This window comes from Propithecus coquereli, unplaced genomic scaffold (genome assembly GCF_000956105.1).
Source record: "Propithecus coquereli isolate 6110/MARCELLA unplaced genomic scaffold, Pcoq_1.0 Scaffold87, whole genome shotgun sequence".
NCBI classification, from domain to species: Eukaryota; Metazoa; Chordata; class Mammalia; order Primates; family Indriidae; genus Propithecus; species Propithecus coquereli.
Genome location: NW_012154951.1, coordinates 5,634,708 through 5,654,644, shown reverse-complemented (window position 1 = coordinate 5,654,644; position 19,937 = coordinate 5,634,708). Strand labels below are relative to the sequence as shown.

Genomic DNA, 19,937 nt, shown 5'->3' with positions numbered 1-19,937 from the left:
ACAAATTCTGAGGAAGGGGGCAGAATCTGATTTACAGAGATACCACATTATGATGTTCTAGATCCCCGATTTTCAACAATGAAAAAATTACTAGGCATGCAAAAGAAATAAGAAAGTATAGCCCATTCACAGGAAAAAAAGAAATTAACAGAAACTGTCCCTGAGGAAATTCAGACATTGGACTTACTAGACACGACTTTATTATTAATTTTTTTTTTTAAGAGAAGGAGTCTTGCTCTGTTGCCCAGGCTGGAGTGCAATGGCATGATCATAACTTACTATAGCCTCAAACTCAGGGGCTTCAAGTGATCCTCCTGCCTCACCCTCCTGAGTAGCTGGGTCTATGGGAGTACACCACCACATTCAGCTAATTTTTTAACTTTTTGTAGAGACGGGGGCTTGCTATATTGCCCAGGCCTTAAATGATCCTCCTGCCTCAGCCTCCCAAAGTGCAGGGATTATAGGTGGGAGCCAGTGCACCCAGCCCAGACAAGACTTCATATCAACTATCTTCCTAACTGACCTGGCCCTGTCTACCTCTTGTACATCACCTTGGATCAGCCTATGCTTTGCTCACCATCACCAGTCACACTGGCCTTCTTGATGTTCTTCAAACCATCAAGCTTGTTCCTGCCTTTGGCCTTCAGACATGCTGTGCACTCCCTCTGGAATGCTTTTCACTCACTTCTTCGCAAGGCTCACTCCACATACTCTGGTCTTTGCTGATATTTTACCTCCTCAGAGGCACCTCTTTTGACTACTTTATCTAAGAGAGCCACATCCATCCCAACTCACTACAATTTCTGTTCTCTTTCATTGTTCACTTTATCACTCTCTGAAGTTATTTTCATTATTTATGTGTTTATTTATTATATGTTTCCCTTACTAGAATGTAAGCTCCTTGGCAGCAAGTACTTTATTTGTGTTGTATACTGTGGATCACCCATCTAAAACAGTGAGCCATAACGGGGCTAGATAAATATTTATCAAATGAATACAGATGATTTATACATGTTAAACAAAGAAAAAAAATCACAAAAAGCTTATAAAATTTCTGTGAGAAATCTCCCTCACCTCAGAAATTTTGCTCACCAGCTGTTTAATGCCTCTGTTAGAGAAAGGCTATCTATTGATGATGCCCCAAATGAAGTGAGACAGTAGAATGCCTCATGTCACTGTGCCTGTCATTTCCATCCTAGGGAAGGTAATCACACGTGTGTGTCTATTGGGGGGATGGTGAGAAAACCTCCTGCCCCCCTGTAAGCACTGACCTGGTCAGGGACTGAGAAGTGTGACAGTGAGCTGTGGGCAAACCTCTCCATTGGTCCCCTGAGACCAAGAAAGCCAGGCCGGTTTTGGTGGTGGTACTGGTCAAGGCGTCCTTGAGATTTCAAAGTAACACTGTCTTTGGCAGAGGTTCAAAGCAGGGTAGTTGCTTAGTAATGCCTTAGGTGAAAAAAATGGGACAGTCAACTGACTGGATTTTGTCTCTCCTTGTTCTGCAACTTCAGAATCATTGTCCAGAGAAAAGAATCCTCCCTGATTCTGGTAAGTTCTAAAACAACCTGAAAGAAGAAATGATTCTGTAGAATTAAATTTATGAACAGCTGTGGGCCTATCTCATCAAGGATTAAACTACTTTTACTCTGAATGAAAATCTTTCTAGAACCTATTACATATATCTTTTACTTTTTCAATATATTGGCCACTTTCTTTTCTTCCAAAAGACACTACAATGAGCTCAGTAACATTTTCTGAGGCAGTAGGGCATGGTAGTAAAAATACTGCTTCTGAGGCCAGACAGCTTGGGTTCAAAGCTGGGCTTTGTCTCTCACCAGCCGGGCAAGTTAACATCGTGTGTCTGAGTTTCTTTAACTATAAACGTTAGTACCTACCTCATAGGCTTCTTGTAAGGACTAAATCAGTTAATTACATTACATGTATTAATCAGTTAATAAGGACTAAATCTAATACATTTTATGTATTGATCAGTTAATGAGGACTAAATCAGTTAATACACGTAATGTACTTAACACACCGTCTGGTATATAGTACTGCTCAAAAACTGTCAGTTGCTACTGCTATGACTACGGTTATGGTTATGATTACAGTAATATTTTTTTTAGTGTCTTGAGCTCATTATAAAGATCTTAAATTATAATATGCTACACAACCTAATGATAGCTTTTTTAAAGGGAATAGGGTTATGGCTTTTACATAAAATGGTCCCAGAATGATTTGCTGGAGTGCTCTTCTATGCTGTTTTATAGTTTTTATATTTTTCTTTGTGAAGTCTCTGGTTTTCGCTTCTCACCATTGTTGGTAATTTTTCATATCCGTATCAGCCTCTTTCCATACTTCTATTTTTGCAGAGGGCATAAAAAGTGTAAACCACATTTCTAGACATATGTGTTAAGTAAGAAATAATATGTTCTAAACTAAGTTGAAAAAGCTCTCCTCTGAATAGAGAAAAGGCACTTGAGTCCATGGACATCTCTTTGGGCTATTCAGAGGTATTTTATGTTTTTCTTATTTCCTGTTTCTTAGGCAAATATAAAAAGTTATCAGAAAATTAAGTTTCTGGGGTGAGTGATAGATGTAACGATGGTTATATATAAAGTTAAAATTAGGAAGCCTCACATATAAGAATAACATCTACTGGATGTTGGGCAGGGGGGAGGGGGAGGAGGGGACTATTTTCATGCACAAAGAGTGCAATGCGCACCACTCGAAGGATGGACATATTTGAAACTCGGACTTGGGGGGGAGGGGGGGCAAGGGCAACATACGTAACCTAAACATCTGTACCCCCATAATATGCTGAAATAAAAAAAAAAAAACAAATTAGGAAGCCTCTAATTTAGTTCAAACAAATACCCTAAATACTCATTACACTTCTACTACATGCTACATACTGGGGGAATAAAAATGAATGATATGGTCCTGAACCTCAAGAAGGTTGCAGTTTAGAGGGGAAGATAAAGTATAAACAAAAACATCAAGATAATATAGTTAGAGATGCCAAAGTTTTTCACACCAGGTGGGGGTCTAGAGGAAGGGCCCTCAACGTAACCCGTAACCCGGGAACTCAGGGAAAGCTTCCCAAAGAGGATCATGCCTAAACTGAGCCTTGACGACACTCAAGTGAAGAAAGGTTTGATGGGCTATTCTAGGCATGGGAACAGGAGAGCTATTGAGAGGCAGGAAGCAGCACAGTGCTCTTGTGAGAGCATGAAGCTATGTGTGTAAAGAATAAACAGTTTGATATTACTGTGATTAAAAAACAATGATGGGAAATGGTGAGCAATGAAGCTTGGAGGTAGACTCTACAGGGTCAGACTCCAGAGCTCCTCTTATGTCACGCGGAGGAGCTTGAATGTTACTTGTTAAGAGATGTGGAGCCATTAAGAAAACCTTGAGAAAAATGGCAATTTTCAGATTTTCATTTTAGATGTATAAGTCAGATAGCAGTGTAAAAGACAGAGCAAAACTAGAAAAGACTGGGGAGAGATCAATCAGAGGGTAGTTGCAATTAATAAGCTAGAGACAGTAAAGCCTGAAAGAGGGCAGGGCAGCAGTGATGGTGGGAAAGAGAGGGTCCCAGATGTATTTGGACGATAAAATTGGAAGGCCTTGGTGACTTAACAGATGAAGTAGGTACAAGACTGAGAGAAATCTAGGATGACTATCAGGTTTTAGGCCTTGAATTACTGTGTAGATGATAATGCAATTAACTGAGATAGGAATAGGTGTTTTGTTTTAAATTTAGTTTGGTTTTTGTTTTTCATTTCTTTTGGAGGGTAGGCAGAGGAAGATAAATAGTGAGTTCAGGTTGGGACATATTAAGTTTGAGGTAATTATGGGAGAGGTCAGATATAAATTTTATGGAGTAATTAACAGATAGATAAAACCATGAAAGTAGATGGAAGCCCTTAGCAAAAAGCGTGAAAAGAGAAGAGCAGCAGAACAAGGGTGAGATGTTTAAAGAGAGACCCAGAGGCAGATGGCCCATGAAAGAAACTGAGTCACCACACTGAGAGGCACAGGGAGGCAACAGTGCCATGAAAGCCAAAGCCAAGTATGAGTTTCAGACACAGCGGTCAATAAAGCTAAACACACTTATAACATTTTCGGAGGACTCACTATATGTCAGACACTGTGCTGTTTTATATACCATATCTCATTTAATCTAGTATCCACACGCTACTACAGATGATGAATCTGAAGTTCAGAGAAGTCATGTAACTTACCCAAGGTCATAAGGTGAGCTGGCAGAACTGGGATCTGAACCCAGGTCTGCTGGATTACAAAGCCCATGTTCTTAACTCTGCTGGAGTAAAAGAACTTCTTCAGGATGCAACTTAATATTATGATAATAAGGACTGCTATATATTGCTTTTCCAAGAAGCGTATCTTAAAAATCTAATAAGTCTCAAAGGAATATTTAATATTAATACCTAATGAGGTCATTATATATTTGATCACTTTATATCGTTAAAATAGATTATTTCAGTGATACGTGTTTATATTATCTTTATATAATAAATACCATAATGGTCAATTTATGAGAACAATAAAATGTAACACAAGGGAATCCACTCAAGTGACTAAAGCACTGCTCCAATAAAGCCAAATGGAAGGTTCTAGTTGGTCTAGTTAGTATTCTTCACAGGAAAACTAAGTGCCCTGAACTTAGACACCTAAGCCTACTCAGCTTTCTCACAAATTTACTAATAGTCCCCAGAAGAACCAGAGAGGGTATGCATAATTTAGCACAAACCTAACACAAATGTGAAAAATTCATTAAAGTATACATTCTATGGAAGGTTTATTTTAGGTAATAAATGATTATCCATTTAAAGATAGAGAATAAGCAAGTCACAGTCCTATTATAAAAGTTGTAATTTTCCTATTTCCCACTAGAGGAAGCAATAGCATTACTCTTACCATTTGGTGGATAAAAGACAGCATATTCTTCTAGTCCCAGTTTTCCTATAAGAGAAAACCGGAGTTTCAATGATTAAGTAAAATAAATCTTGAAAAACCAACTTATTCTGTGAATACACTAAAAATTAATGGAATTTTTAAAACTACTATAAATCAATCTTACTTCATTTCATGATATGGAATTAATTTGAAAATTTACTATACAATCTTTTGATATTAGCAAACTCTTTCATCAATTAAAGTCAACAATATAAACTTAAGTACAAAGGAAGTGATACAAAATAATCAAAAGAATAAATACTTTCGAGCTCCTTAAGTACTTAAGAGAAACATCTGTTTATATGCACAGAATTGTTTTGCTAATTATAAATAATTCTAATCTATTCATTAATGCAAGCTCCAAATTTGCAATACTACATTAGTTTTTATGAAATGTGCTGATAAGTTAAAAATCAAATGTCTTTAACTGTATGGTGGTCATATTTTCTGAATCCCAAAACAGTTCATATAAGAATGGGACTAAATATTTGAAATCAGAATTGTCCCAGAAAAGTAAAGTATATTCACTATAATCAAATGTTTAACAGAGTTTTAAAAAGTAGCTTTCCCTCAAAACCGTTAAGGTTCTTAGTTTTTTCCCCACTTTTCACTGAGTATCTTTAGATAGTTTTTATCTGGACAGTTTTTCTAATACCTGTGAGTCTATAGACAAGTCACATGCATTCTTGCAGTGGGCTTTAAAATAACATCTTTAATTAAAAATATATATTTTTTGTTCTTGTTAAGGGGTGGTGACAGAGAGGAGATGAAGACTAAGAATGAGCGGTTCAGGTTAGGGTGAAGACAACAGGACTGATCTTGTGAGGAGAGAACGGAATAACGAAAAATAGATGACAGATTAAAGTTGACTACTGAACTAGGTGCTGAGAGGTGAACAGAATAAATATAAGATATGGTCCCTCAACCATATGGTTATAATCCAGATGAAACCATGAAATGTTAGGGTATATGTGCTAACTTTTCTGGCACAGGCTTCAGGTATTTAAGATCCTGTCTCTAAAAAAAAAGAAAAAAAAGGAAATTGAGAGGAGAGGAAAATTGATGATAGCTGATAGCTTTGTGGACATGAGGAGGGTACAGGCTAGTTCCACAAGGACCTATGATTTTGGGGTGGAGGAGTGGAAAGCCTTCCACATGCAGGGAACATATGGAGGCTAGAATGAATATGGGGTATTGTGGAATAATCATGGAAGCAAAGTTAGCTAGGTTAAGACAGTAGCAACTGATTGAGGGCCTTAAAATCCTGGCTGAGTTTAGAGGTGAGCCCATTAGATATTAAGTTCTACAATCAGTTTTTCAGCAGATGATGTTAAAAAAAACAAAGGTTTACGTAAATTTGATTTAGAAGCAATGCAACTAAGAGAGCCCTAAGTTGGGGGGAGTCTGACTCCAGCACAAGGTAATGTGGCTTGTCCTAGGGTGGGGTTGGAGCAATCAGCAGGTAGGTCAGACTTAGGAAATACAGGATAGTTTCTTTTTTCATGGAAACTGCAGAATGACCATACACAAGGGGGTCTGAGCTTTCAGTGCTGGGTATTCACCACTTAGTAAAAAAGAGAAGGTGGGAAGAGCTTTCACCGAAAGTTAGTTTTCAGGTGATGGCAGGATATTGAAATAGTGATATCTTATAGGCAGCCACTGATAAAGAGAAGAAAGCACTAAAAAACAGAGCTAATAGCATATCATCATATCAAAATTTTAAGTGTGGTGGAACATTTTGAGAGAAAGAATATATAAGGTAAAAAACAGAAGTAGAAAAAGCAAATCCACGTAATAAATTCATAGTTAGAAAAGAAAAGTCAGCAGATATAACAAAAACAGCAATAGAGAGAGCAAACTAGGAAGACAGTGAAGGGTAACTTGAAATGCTGCTTCTGGGAACCGCTTTTCCTGTGACTTGTGATAAGCTGCTTGGGCACTGATTTAAGTGAGAGCGAAAGGACAGTTACAGTCATCTGAAAGGAAATCTAGTAATTTACCAAAAAAAAGGAAAGGAAAACACCAATATATGTCATAAAATAAACCAGCATTCTTGGTAGGTTTATGTAAATCTTAAAGAATACTTCCTTAAAATTACTAAAATTTTACCTCTTATGTATGATTTCGGTGGCGAAGCACTGTTATATGCAAAGTGACTCAACACAGATGTATCCCGGGAAAAACAGAGTAATACCTGGGTATAACATTGGAAAAAACAAGCCATTAAGCACTGTTATAAAACCAGATAATTCATTCCTATTTCCTACTTGGAAAGCGTTGATGTGTCATTGTTCCAGATTCAGTACAGTGCCTTGTGATGGGAAGATGCCCTCTGTCCGTATACCTGTGGCGTTATAGTGGGATGCCACATGTCAACGGCCAAAGTTCTTCCAAAGAGTTCTCACTCTTTGCAACTAAACTTTGATCAACAGCAGAAAATGCAAGTTGCTAACCACCAGTTGATTCTTTTCTTGTGTCTTCTATCTGGGAAAAAGAAACACCTGGGAGAAATTTAGCAGATGAGAAATGTACAGGGCAGACCCTAGGTAACTGCAGTGGCACAGGGCAATTTGAAAAGTGCAGGAAATAAATTAGACTCACTGCTGGGATGCAGCAGGCATTGGGCGTGTCAACTCATTGACCTGCACTTACTCAACCCGCTGTGCCTGTTACTTTTATCCCTCTGTGCTCCATTGTGGATGATTTCCTCAGATTTTTTTTTTTTTTATATCAGTTTACTAATTGTCTTCTGCTTCTACTATGCACCAGGTACTGTTCTAGGGGTAATAAGTAGCAAATGTGATAAATAATTATATTACATAGTATTTTAGGTGGTAAGTGCTATGGGAACAAGGTAAAAGGGAACAGGGAACAGGTGGTTGTCATTTTAAAGAGGGCAGTCAGGGAAGGCTTCATTGAGAAGGTGACATCTGATCAAAGTCTTGAAAGGAGTTGAGAAACTTAGCATGTGGCTATCTGGTGAAGAGCATTCCAGACAGAAGAGCCAACAGCTGCAAAGGTGCTAAGACGGGCGCATGCCTGATGATTTGGAGGAGCAGCATGGATGCCAGTGTGGCTGCAGCAGAGGAGTTGAAAGACATATGTCAGAAAGAAAGAGAGGACGAATCAGGCAAGGCATTGCAGGCCACTGAGGGGATGTTGGGTTTTATTGGGAGTGAAATGGGGAGCCATTGCAGGATTTTAAACAGAGGAGTGAAATGATCTAAGATATTTTATAAGGATCGCTCTGACCACTGTGACGAGAATTGGCCATAAAGGTCAAGTACAGAAGCAGGGAGACTAGTTAGGAGACTACTGATAGTGGCTTGGACTCAGATGGCAGCAGTGTGTGGTGAGTGTGTGAAGAACCACCCAGAGATCTTCTCAAAGAATGAAGGACTTTTTAGAGCAGCTGGTAGTGCTATAGCAGACAGTCCTCAGCAGCCAGTCCTTTCATGGATTACCTCTGCTGAAGAGAGCTATTTTGCTCAAATATTAAGATCACACCCTTTATTTTTTTCCTGGAATGGCCCACATCCAATGAAGATGATGTAAGAGAAAAAGGCCTCAACCTCTTGTCCCCCACTCAGGATGGGTCTGAGAGTTGACCCCTTCTTCAGAACTCTCTGCGGCATTGGCTGAGGCTTCCATTTAAACTGTATTGCAGCTAGACTTTTCCTTCTGCTCAACCTTGCTTCACTTACTGCGCTTCCACAGTTGTTGATTCGAAGAGCACTCCCTGATAAACCTGCAGCATGCTCATCTCCATCTGAGTTGGCTTCCCTGGGAACCCATCTTACAACATAGTGAAAGTGGGGAAAAGTGGTCAGATTCTAAATACACTGTGAAGGCAGGGCCAACAGGATTTACCAACAGGTTGGATGTAGTGTGTGAGACAAAGACAGGAGTCAGGGATGTAACAAGTTGAAAATGGAAGGATGCTTGATTTGAGAAAGTGGAAAGTTAGGAGTTACTATCCACTGAAACAGGGAAAGCAGCAGGCAGAACCGTTTTGGGAGTGAAATGAGGGGTTCAGTTTTCAATGTATTAAGTTTGGGATGTCTGCAGGACATTTAAATGGAGATGTTGAATTGGCAGTTGGAGATTTTTAGTCTGGAGTACAGGAGTAAAGTTTGAACTGAAGATATAAATTTGGGAATTATCAACATATAGATGGTAACAAAAGCCACAAAATAGGTAAGCTTGGTGAAATCAAGTGAGTGAGTGTAACCAGAGAAGGGAAGACCAAGAACTGAGACCTGAGTAATTCTAAAGTATCAGAGAGAAGAGAAGGAACTAGCCTAGAAGGGTAAATCCACCTCTGCTATCCACCATGATGCGATGAAGGGGCTTTAGGGCTTCTTCCTTCACACAGGTCCCTGTGAGTGTTGGAGGTAGCTGGGAGATATAGAGTGTTCTAGGCAAGCAAGGTAAGTCAGGTTGTAATCAGAAAGCATTTCTACGTATGCATTTCTGGTAAACTGTTTAATAAGATCTCAGAAGAAAATGACTTGAATCTCTATAATTCTAATGATTTGTTATTATTTTTTCCTTATTCTAAACAAAAATATATATTCTTACCTGATTTTTTATTTGTAATATTATATTCTCTTTCTTTTAAAGAAGGCCCTCCAAATTGTATAAGCTTTACATCCCCAAAATGCTGGATTTGCCTCTAGTGACCAGTAAAATAAGAGGAAATCTAAAAAGAGTTGATGTCTTGAAAGCCAAGTGAAGGAAGAACAGAACTGGGTCAAATGCTGTTGAGAGATCAATTAAGAAGAGTATGGAGAATTGGTCATTGGATTTAGTTATTGGTGACCTTGACAAGAGCTGTTTCGGCTCACATGGCAGGGCATCATATATGTTTGGTATCTGCTTTTTTTAAACAATGCATTAAAGAGATCTTTTCATATCGATATATATATAGAGCTTCTTCATTCTTCATTCTATATCTTTGATTAGCCCTTAAATTTATCTAATGGGTTAGTCTCCTATAAATTAACATTTAATAATAAATTATTTTCAATTTTATGTGATTTCTGCCAGTACCAAAATAATTAGCCTTTTATTGTGCCATTTCACACTTAACGAGTGCCTCTGTGGGACAAATACATAGGAGTAGAATTGCCCAGTCAAAGGGTATATGCGTTGAAAAATGTGATGGCTATTTGGCTGTACATGTACATTCTTTATTATCTTTTATGTATCATTTCCACTAGGAAAGGGGGCTGTGTGAGTGAGCTCAGTCCCTTACGTTGCCTGACTCTTTATTTTCCACTATATATTCTAAATAATTTTTGCTCATATTTAAAAGAGGGCTGGGCATGGTGGCTGATGCCTGTAATCCTAGCACTTTGGGAGGCCAAGGCCTGAGGATTGCCTGAGCCCAGGAGTTTGAATTTGCAGTGAGCTATGATGACACCACTGCACTCTAGCCCTTGCGACAGAGCAAGACCCTGTCTCAAAACGAAACAAAATAAAACAAAACAAAGTAATAGGGATTTTAATATTTTATTTGGTAAAGAGGTATTTAACTGAGTCATCTTAGTTCTAATGTTTTCCAGTCCTATTCCTTGAATTATATATATTTCAATATATATATTGATATATATTTGATAATAATGTTATGTTCCTTCTGATATCTGTAACTCTATTTTTCTTATCTTATTCATTGGCTAGAAATTCCAAAATGATCTGTGTTCTTTTCTTGCTTTAGAGGAAACATCTCTAATATTTCAATAATAAGTAACATTAATTTACATCAAGATGGTGAATATTAGTTTCACGTAAATACTATTATGTTGAGAAAATATACTTACTTTCTAGTGTAGAAAGAGTTAGTATAAAAAGAGTTAGGGATGAAAAATTACCTATTGGGTACAATGTACATTATTTTGGTGATGAGTGCACTAAAAGCTCAGACTTAGCCACTATATAACATATATATGTAATGGAATTCAACTTGTATTCCCCAAATCTATTGAAATAAAAAAATTAGGTTATACAAAAATGTGAATATATTTAACATTACTAAACTGTACACTTAAATGGTTAAGATGATACATTTTATGTTACCACAATTAAAAATTTTTTTAAATGGATAATATCAAATACAGTTTCATACATATTTTTGGTATCTATTTAGATAATAATATGATTTTTATTTCTTGACTTATTAATGTGATGTTTTCTAATAATTACGCAAAATCATTAGGCTCTAAAAAATTCTAAATCCGTAATATGTTATTGATCCAGTAAATACTATTAATCTTTTCTCTTGCCAAACTTTCACACACCACTGTGGGAAGCAGACTAATGCTCCCCTAAAGATGTCCACTTCCTAATCTCTGGAATTTCTGTGCTATGGTTTGTCTCTACCAAAATTCCTATTGAAATTGGATTCCCAGTGTGGTAGTGTTGGGAGCTGGGGCCTAGTGGGAGGTGTTTGGGTCTTGGGATGGATCCCTCATGAATAGATTAATGTACTCCTGTGGGACTTGCTTCATTACTGGGAGAGCAGGTTGTTCCTTCTATATTTGGTCTCCTTGCACATGCCCCCTTTCTCTTCCATTTTCTGCCATGAGTTGAAGTAGCATGAGACTTTCATGAGATGAGCTGTCCGATCTTAGACTTTCCAGCCATCAGAATTGTGAATCAAATAAACTTCTATTCTTTATAAATTACCCAGTGTCAGGTATTCTGTTACAGCAACACAAAACAGACTAGACACTAAGATTAAGACATTAAGTGGATATGTTACCTAACGCCAGCATTCCCCAACATTTTTGGCACCAGGGACTGGTTTCATGGAAGACAACTTTTCCATGGATGGGGAGGGCTGGAGGTGGAGGGGGCTGAGGGGTGGAGTTCTTTGGCCCAGTCCCTAACAGGCCACAGACCAGTGCCAGTCTGCAGCCCAGGGGTTGGGGATCACAGTCTTACACAACAAAAGGGATTTTGCAGATGTGATTAAATTGAAGATCTTTACATGAGAAGATTATTCAGGATTTTCTAGGTATGCCCAATGTAATCACAAGAATCCTTATATATGAAAGAGAGAGGTAGCAGGGTCAGCATCAGAGAGAGATTTGAAGATGCTATCTGCTGGCTTTGATGATGGAGGAAGGGGCCACAAGCCAAGAAATGCAAGTACACTCTAGAATCTGGAAAGGGCAAAAAATAAAAATTCTCCTCCAGAGTGTCCAAAAGCAATACAGCCCTGCCCACACCATGATTCTAGCCCAGTGAAACTCATTTCAAACTTCTGAACTTCAGAACTATAAGAAAATATATTCATTTTAAGCCACTAAATTTATGATAACTTATTACAATAGCAAAACTAATACAACTAATAAAATAGTATAATAATAGACTAATACAAGTAATGCAATTAGGTAAAATAATTTAAAAAGAAAATATACTTACAAATATCTTTCTACTATTGCCAAGAGGGAAAACAATTCCTAAAGAAATGTTCGTATTAACTTTCCCTTAGTTTAGCAGAGTGGGGGAAGCATAGTAATTTTAGAAGAAGCTCTGTGCTTAAATATATCCCCCTGTAGTAACTGGTGTCCTCAAGAAGACAAGACATCTGAGACTGCTCCAAGGAGAATATTGGTGACTGTAAAGTGATAATGCCAGAGGTGGTATGTTAGACAGTACATACTGGTATGCAACCCTGGGATATAAGCAAAGAGCTGCCAACTCCTACCTAACCTGAGTTGTTGTTTTAACTTCTGAGATTCTAATTTCTATATCTGTAAGAAAATAATTCAATTGCAAATTTGCTAGAAAATATGTTTATATGAAGATGACAATTTCCACCAAATTAAGTAGGAAATTTAACTTTGATTACTAATTAAGTAAAAATTAAACTTTACGGGGATGAGGTTATATATGACAGTAATTTACTTTATTTAGAAGAGTTATAAGAAATTAGATATGTATAAATCTAAACTGTTAATAGCAAAATTCTACCTAAAGTATCTACATATAGCTGAAAAAGATTTACTTGATCCTAAAAATTTCTTTTATTTCTGGAAAACATATTTGTGGTAAGTGTTTCTGAGAAATAAGTTATTTATATAATAAAACACAAGAAATGACAGATATCAATTGGATAATCATTTTTTTTTGGTCTTTAACCAGAATGATCACTTTAATATACAACTATTATATAATGTTTTCATTTGTTGTGCTCTTGCATTTTTATCCAAACCAATTTAGTGAATTTCAAATGATAAATTTCCAAAAATGTCTTTTTAAGATACTCTGCCTTCATTTAAATTTTCATAAATTAAAGGGCAATATGGCTTACTGGGCTTTGAAAATGGACAGCCCTGACTTGGGGTCTTGATAGCTATATGAGCTTTGGCTCTGAGCCTCTGCTGCTTCATCTGTACAAGGGGAATAAAGCTACCTTACCAGGGTGCTGTAAAATAAGTCATAAAGTGGACTCTGGGAAGATGGTAGAGTAGCAAGCACCAACTATCTATCTCACACCTAGACAATAATTGCACTGGGAGAATCAGTCTGATGTAATTATTTTAGAACTCTGGAGTCTACTGAAGTCTTGAAACTTTCAGGGGAAAGGCTGGATGGTAACTTGCAGTCAATTTTGATCAATTTCAGCTCTTACCACATAGGCATCCTCTACGCTAAGCCCCTTGGTAAGCAGTTCCAAGAGCAGTTTGCATGTAGGTTGAAGGATGCAGGGTGGGAAAAAAGCACACTGTCCTCTGAAAACTTGGTGTCTGTACTCTGATTGCTTACTGCTGCTTCTGAGTGGAAAAGTGCAGACAAAGAGTTAAGGGTGGGGATGGGAGAAAGGGGTCATTGTTCTTAAACCTCCCCCCATTGTTTCAAGCCTCTGCCCCTCTGGCTGAAATGACTCTCAGGGGATTTAAAGGGACAATGTCCTCCCCACCCCTTCATTTTTCTCTTTTCTTCCTTTTGAGAACAAGATATTAAAGACTAGCTCATTCAAAAACAACTGCGTATATGGGGAAAAAGAAGAAAGTGACCGTGTATGCCCATGGAAAGGTGCAGGCTCACAGACCTTAAGTTTATACCTCAGGGTGATCCTTGGCACAGCAAGAAACTACAATAATCAAAGAAACAAAAATAATAACAAAGACAAAAACAAAAAATCCTAGGGAAGGAGGAGAATCTGATTTCCAGAGATTCCACATTATTAGATTCAAATGTCTAGTTTTCAACAACAAAAAAATCACAAAGAATACAAAGAACCTGGAAAATATGATCCATTTAAAGGAAAAAAAATATCAGCAGAAACTCTCCCTGAAAAAGACCTAAAAGCAAATCTACTCATTAAAGTAGATAAAGACATTAAAATAACTATCTTAAAGATGCTCAAAGAACTAAAAGAACATGTGGAGAAAGTCAAGAAATGATGTATGAACAAAATGGAAATATCAGTAAAGAAATAGCAAACCTAAAAAGAAACCTCCCAAGAATCTGGAGCTGGAAAGTACAATAACTGAAATAAAAATTCACCAGAGGGATTCAAAGGCAGATTTGAGCAGGCAGAAAAAAGAATCAGCCAACTAGAAGATAGGGCATTAGAAATAAATGAGTCTGTGAAACAGAAATTAAAAAATGGAAGACAAGTAAACAGAGCCTTAGGAACCTGTGGGACACCATCAAGCCAACCAATGGATGCATGTAGGAGTTGTGGACGGAAAAGAGAGAGAGAGATAAAGGGGTAGAGAGAATATTTGAAAAAATAATGGCTGAAAATTTCCCAAATTTGATTAAAGACATGAATATAAACATGAAATAAGAAGTTCAACAAACTGCCAGTAGGATGAATTCAAAGAGGCCCACACTAAAATACATTATAACCGAACTATAGAGTCAAAGAATTTTGAAAGCAGCTAGAGAGTGGCAACTCATTACACACAAGGGATCCTCTACAAAATTATCAGATTTCTCATCAGATACTTTGAAGGCCATACACAGTGGGCTGACACATTCAATGTGATAAAAGAAAAAAAAAAAAAACCTGCAACCAAGAATACTACATTCAGCAAATTGTCCTTCAAAAGTGAGGAAGAAATTAAGACTTTCCCACATAAATGAAAGCTGAGAAAGTTTGTTACCACTAGATATCCTTTGAGAAATGCTCAAGAGAGTCCTGCAGTATGAAATAAAATGACATAAGACAGCAACTCAAATCTGAGTGAAAAATAAAGATGTCAACAAAGGTAAACACACAGGCAATTATAAAAAGTAGTATTATTGTAACAAGGCCGAGAACGGTGGCTCATGCCTGTAATCCTAGCAGTCTGGGAGGCCGAGGCTGGAGGATGACTTGAGGTCAAGAGTCCGAGACCAGCCTGAGCAAGAGCGAGACTCTGTCTCTACTAAAAATAGAAAAAATTAGCCAAGCATGGTGGTGCATGCCTGTGGTCCCAGCTACTCCAGAGGCTGAGGCAGGAGGATCACTTGAGCCTGGGAATTTGTGGTTGCTATGAGCTAGGCCGATGCCGCAGCATTCTAGCCCAGGAAACAGAGTGAGACTTTGTCTCAAAAAAAAAAGTAGTATTATTGTAACAATGTTTTATAACTCTACTTTTTGTTTTCTGTATCATTTAAGAAACTAATACATTTGAAAAATTATTAATTTAAAATTAGTATTATTGTAACTCCATATTTTGTTTTCTATATAATTGAAGATATTAATGCATTTAAATAATTAGTTTAAAATGAAAAAATAAAATACTCATGAAGCAAAAAAATTATTAATTTATGTTTTGCATATACAATGTTTAAAGATGTAATACCATGATGTCATCAACTGAAAGGGGTGAGGACAGTACTGTAAAGTAGTACAGATTTTTTATGTTATTGAAGTTAAACTGGTATAAATTTAAGTTAGAGTGTTATAACTTTAGGCTGTTAAATGTGATCCCCATGGTAACCACAAAGAAAATAGCAAGAGAATACACTTATAAGAAAATAAGAAGGGAATTTAAACATTTTGTTACAAAACCCCCCAATTAAACCCAAAAGAAGACAGTAATGCAGAATATGAGAAACAAGAAGCTATAAGGTATATAGAAAGCAAATAGAAAAATGAGAGAAATAGCTTATCATTAGTAGTTACTTTAAATGCAAATGGATTAAACTCTCTAATCAAAAGACAGAGATTGACAGAATGAATTAAAAAACATGATCAAATTATATGCCATCTACAAGAGTCTCATTTGAGATCTACAGACACAAATAGGTTGAAAGTAAAAGGATGGAAAAAGATATTCAATGCAAACAGTAACCAAAAGAGAGCGGGGTAGCTATATTCATGTCAGACAAAATAGACTTTAAATCAAAAAAGTTAGAGGAGACAAAAAAGATTAAATATTAAAGTTTCAGTACAGCAAAATATAAAAACTATAAACATTTATGCACCTAGTAAGAGACTACCAAAATGTATGAAGCAAAAACTGATAGAATTAAAGGGAGAAATAGACAGTTCCACAATAATAGGTGGAGACTTCAAGATACCACTCTTAATAATGGACAGAACAATCAGAAGGAAACAGAAGACTTAACAGAATAAACCAACTAGATCTAACAAACATATACAGGACACTCTACTAAGTATTTACAAGATAAGCCAAGCATTTGATGGAAGATTTGTCATACAACAGAAAGAGTAAATCTCTATGTCTTCTTTTACTATATATGAATTCTTTCCTATGAATATTTTATATAATTTGGACTATATGTTAACTTGTGTAGTTTGTGATAATGCCATTTAGTACTGGAACCTGCAAATGATACTGTCAGACTACCCAATTCCATCGAATAAGAGGTGTCTTTTGTTTGAACACATTTAGAAACCCTGACATAATTTAAAACTTTCAACACCACTAAGTACTTTTAGGAATTCCATGCAAAATAAAAAATAACTAAACTTTAGAATACTAAGATTGACTTATTAGTAAAAACATAATTTCTATAGTATTCAGTGTTGTTGCCTATAAAATTTAGGTAACATTAACATGAGGCATTCAGGAGCAGTGCCTGTGTATGCTTGTAACATAGGTCGAGACTTTCTTTAAAGAGAGATTACTGGATGTTTTCTCATCTGTATGTGGACACAGTGATACCATGTGCCATCTGATTTTCTAGTCTACTCACAAAGTCCAATAAATGGGCTATGACCAAGACCATAGCCAACAATATTAAATTTGTTACATTATCATCAACAATTTTCCCATACAGCAGCTGTGTTGTTGGGTGGCTCTGCCAAAAGAAAGCCTATAATTAATAATAAGAACAGGCTTTCATTTGTCTTATTACTATTACACACACACATATAATTTTCTTCACAGAGAAAAAACAGAGCTCAATTTCTGATCATAGTATGTTGTTTACAATGCACACAATTACATATATTTTCATTAGTTAAAATAAACTTCTACTAATTCAGGCTAATTATAAAACAAATAATTATGATTCAGCAGGTCTGCAGTGAGGAAAATAAAAGAAAAAGAAAAAAAAGAAAAAATAAATAATAAATAATAAAATAAAATAATTAAAAAGTATCACCATGGAAAGTGTTTTCTTAGTAACTGTATATGAGGAAAATTTAATTTTGCATAATTCCCAAAGAGAAAAGCTTAGTTACTGTAGTTATCCTTTTAGATACGTTATGGGGATAAAGATCCACATTAAAGCTTAGACAGATGAATGGCTAAAGAAAATGTAGTATATGCATACAAGGAAACATTATTTAGCTTTTAAAAAGGAAATGATGCCATATGAGACAACATGGATGAACTTGGAGGACATTATGTTAAGTGAAATAAGCCAGTCACAGAAGGACAGATACTGCATGATTCCACTTACATGAGGTATCTAAAATAGTGGAACATGTAGCAGCAGAGATTAGAATGGTGGTTGCCAAGGGCTGGCGGAAAAGGGGAATGAGCTATTGCTAGTAAGTGGGTATAACATGTCAGTTACGCAAGGTGATTAAGTTCTAGAGATCTGCTGTACAATGTTGTGCCTACAGCTAACAATATCACACTGTACACTTACAAATTTGTTAAGAGGGTAGATCTCATGTTAAATGTTCTTACTACAACATTTTTTTAAAGAGCTTATTTAGTCATTTCCAAAGTACTAAAAATAGCAGAGGTCATGAGACCTATGACTGAAAAAATTCTGTAAAATCTAAAAACAATGCAATTTGGACTAAAATACTGATAAAAATGGAAAATAAAGGTTAAAGCACAGTCTATGATATTAATTTAATATCTACTGCTCTACGTAACACTTTAAAACAATTTCAAAACATTTTGTATGTTCACATTCTGCCTCCCTAGCTAGAATATAAACCCATCAAAGGCGGTATCATTTACATGTAGTATAAAGATCAGTAACTTTTTTCCACCAGAGCCGTTGGCATTCATCAACACTCTCAGATGCCCCTACCAAAACAGGCTTCATCAGAGGCAGATCAATAACTACTGAATGATGCTCATACTGCTTTTTCTCAAAAAATGCATCTACTGTTTGTAAATAATTCTGTTTGTCTGACTCTATCACTTACAAATTTTCTTTTATGTGTCCTTAGAAGTTTTCTTACATACGTCACTTATACGTGGAACAGGCAAAACTTAATATACCCTTACAGGTTAATTCTGGCACTATTTGGAGAAATTATTACTGCTCTCATTTACAACAGCTACCCTCACTGACTCTGTTTACCAAATAAGGCAGAACTGTTACCTGGCAAGTCCCTTTTACCACCACCAAAGAGGCTTTGCAGTTGTAACTTAAAATTGGCAGTCCTCTTTTCTCCAGTCACCAAACAGGATGAATTTGTTAAATTTACACTCTCTCTACCCACACAGTAAAGCAGAATAGTCACACAGGTTAGTATAAATCACACCATTATTGGCCTTTGGCTGATATTGTAATGTATGTGTTGATAAGTTTGGTGTCATAAGTTTTGTGTTAAGGATTAAAATGGCATAGGAAAGACCAAAAAATTTTAATAAGTTGGTTAAATTTTTGGCAAGTGGTAGATATTTAGTTTATTTGGTTTTATCTATTATATATCTTTAATTGTATGACATTAACTAATCTGTTTTCCTTAGAAATCAGTTCATAAAAAATGATCCATCACATCTGGAATTAAACTCTAACTGAAGGAAAACTAGAGCCCCATAAAATGATGGTAAATCTCACTCAGCCAATAATTACTAAGTTTTCAGATAAATAAAGAGAGCTTCCTTTGTAATAATGAAAATAACGTATCAATGAAAAAAAAGTACATGATATTAAGGAAAATTTTTTTGTTTCAAATTATTAAGGGGTTACAAATGTTTTTGTTACATGGATACATTATATAATGCTAAAGTCAGGGCTTTTAGGGTACCTGTCACCAGAATAGTGTTCATTGTACCCGATAGGTAAGTTTTGATTATGGAAAATTTTTATTCAGTATCAATAGTGCACTAGACACTGGAATTAACAATGAGAACCAACACAAAATAATCAGATAAGCTATAATAAGTACTATAAATAAAAAGTATGGAAAGTACTACATACAGGACAAGGCAGCTCTTGCAACCTATCACAATTTACCAACAGCAGAAGAAGAATAAAAATTAACTTAAACATGCATTAAAAAAAGAAAAGAAAAGTACTACGTAGTACTTTAAAAGCATATATTACATAGCCATGACCTTGTTGTATGTGTTTGCGTAGGGAGTAGGGGTTTGGCCAGGGAAGGTGTATCCGAGAAAATGATATTTAGCTGAGAGCTGAAGGAAAAACAGGAGTTTACTAGGTAAAGAGGGGAGGCTAACAGTCTTCCATATAAAAGAAACTGCACGTCTCATGGCCCTGAGGTAGAAAAGAGTATTGTGAACTTAAGGAGTGAAAGATCAGGGTGGTTGGAATACAGAATG

General features: G+C 36.3%; 1 protein-coding gene across 2 annotated transcripts in view; it reads right to left on the bottom strand.

Annotated features, from left to right (window-relative positions):
- Positions 1–19,937, bottom strand: part of TBC1D19 (TBC1 domain family, member 19) — a 128,314-nt gene that overhangs the window by 26,403 nt on the left and 81,974 nt on the right. For both annotated transcript variants that reach the window (XM_012664191.1, XM_012664193.1), the window contains 2 exons: positions 7,096–7,180; positions 4,948–4,992 (listed from right to left, as the gene is read on the bottom strand). In XM_012664191.1, the coding sequence (XP_012519645.1) occupies positions 4,948–4,992; positions 7,096–7,180 (130 nt within the window). The remainder of the gene's footprint in view (positions 1–4,947; positions 4,993–7,095; positions 7,181–19,937) is intronic.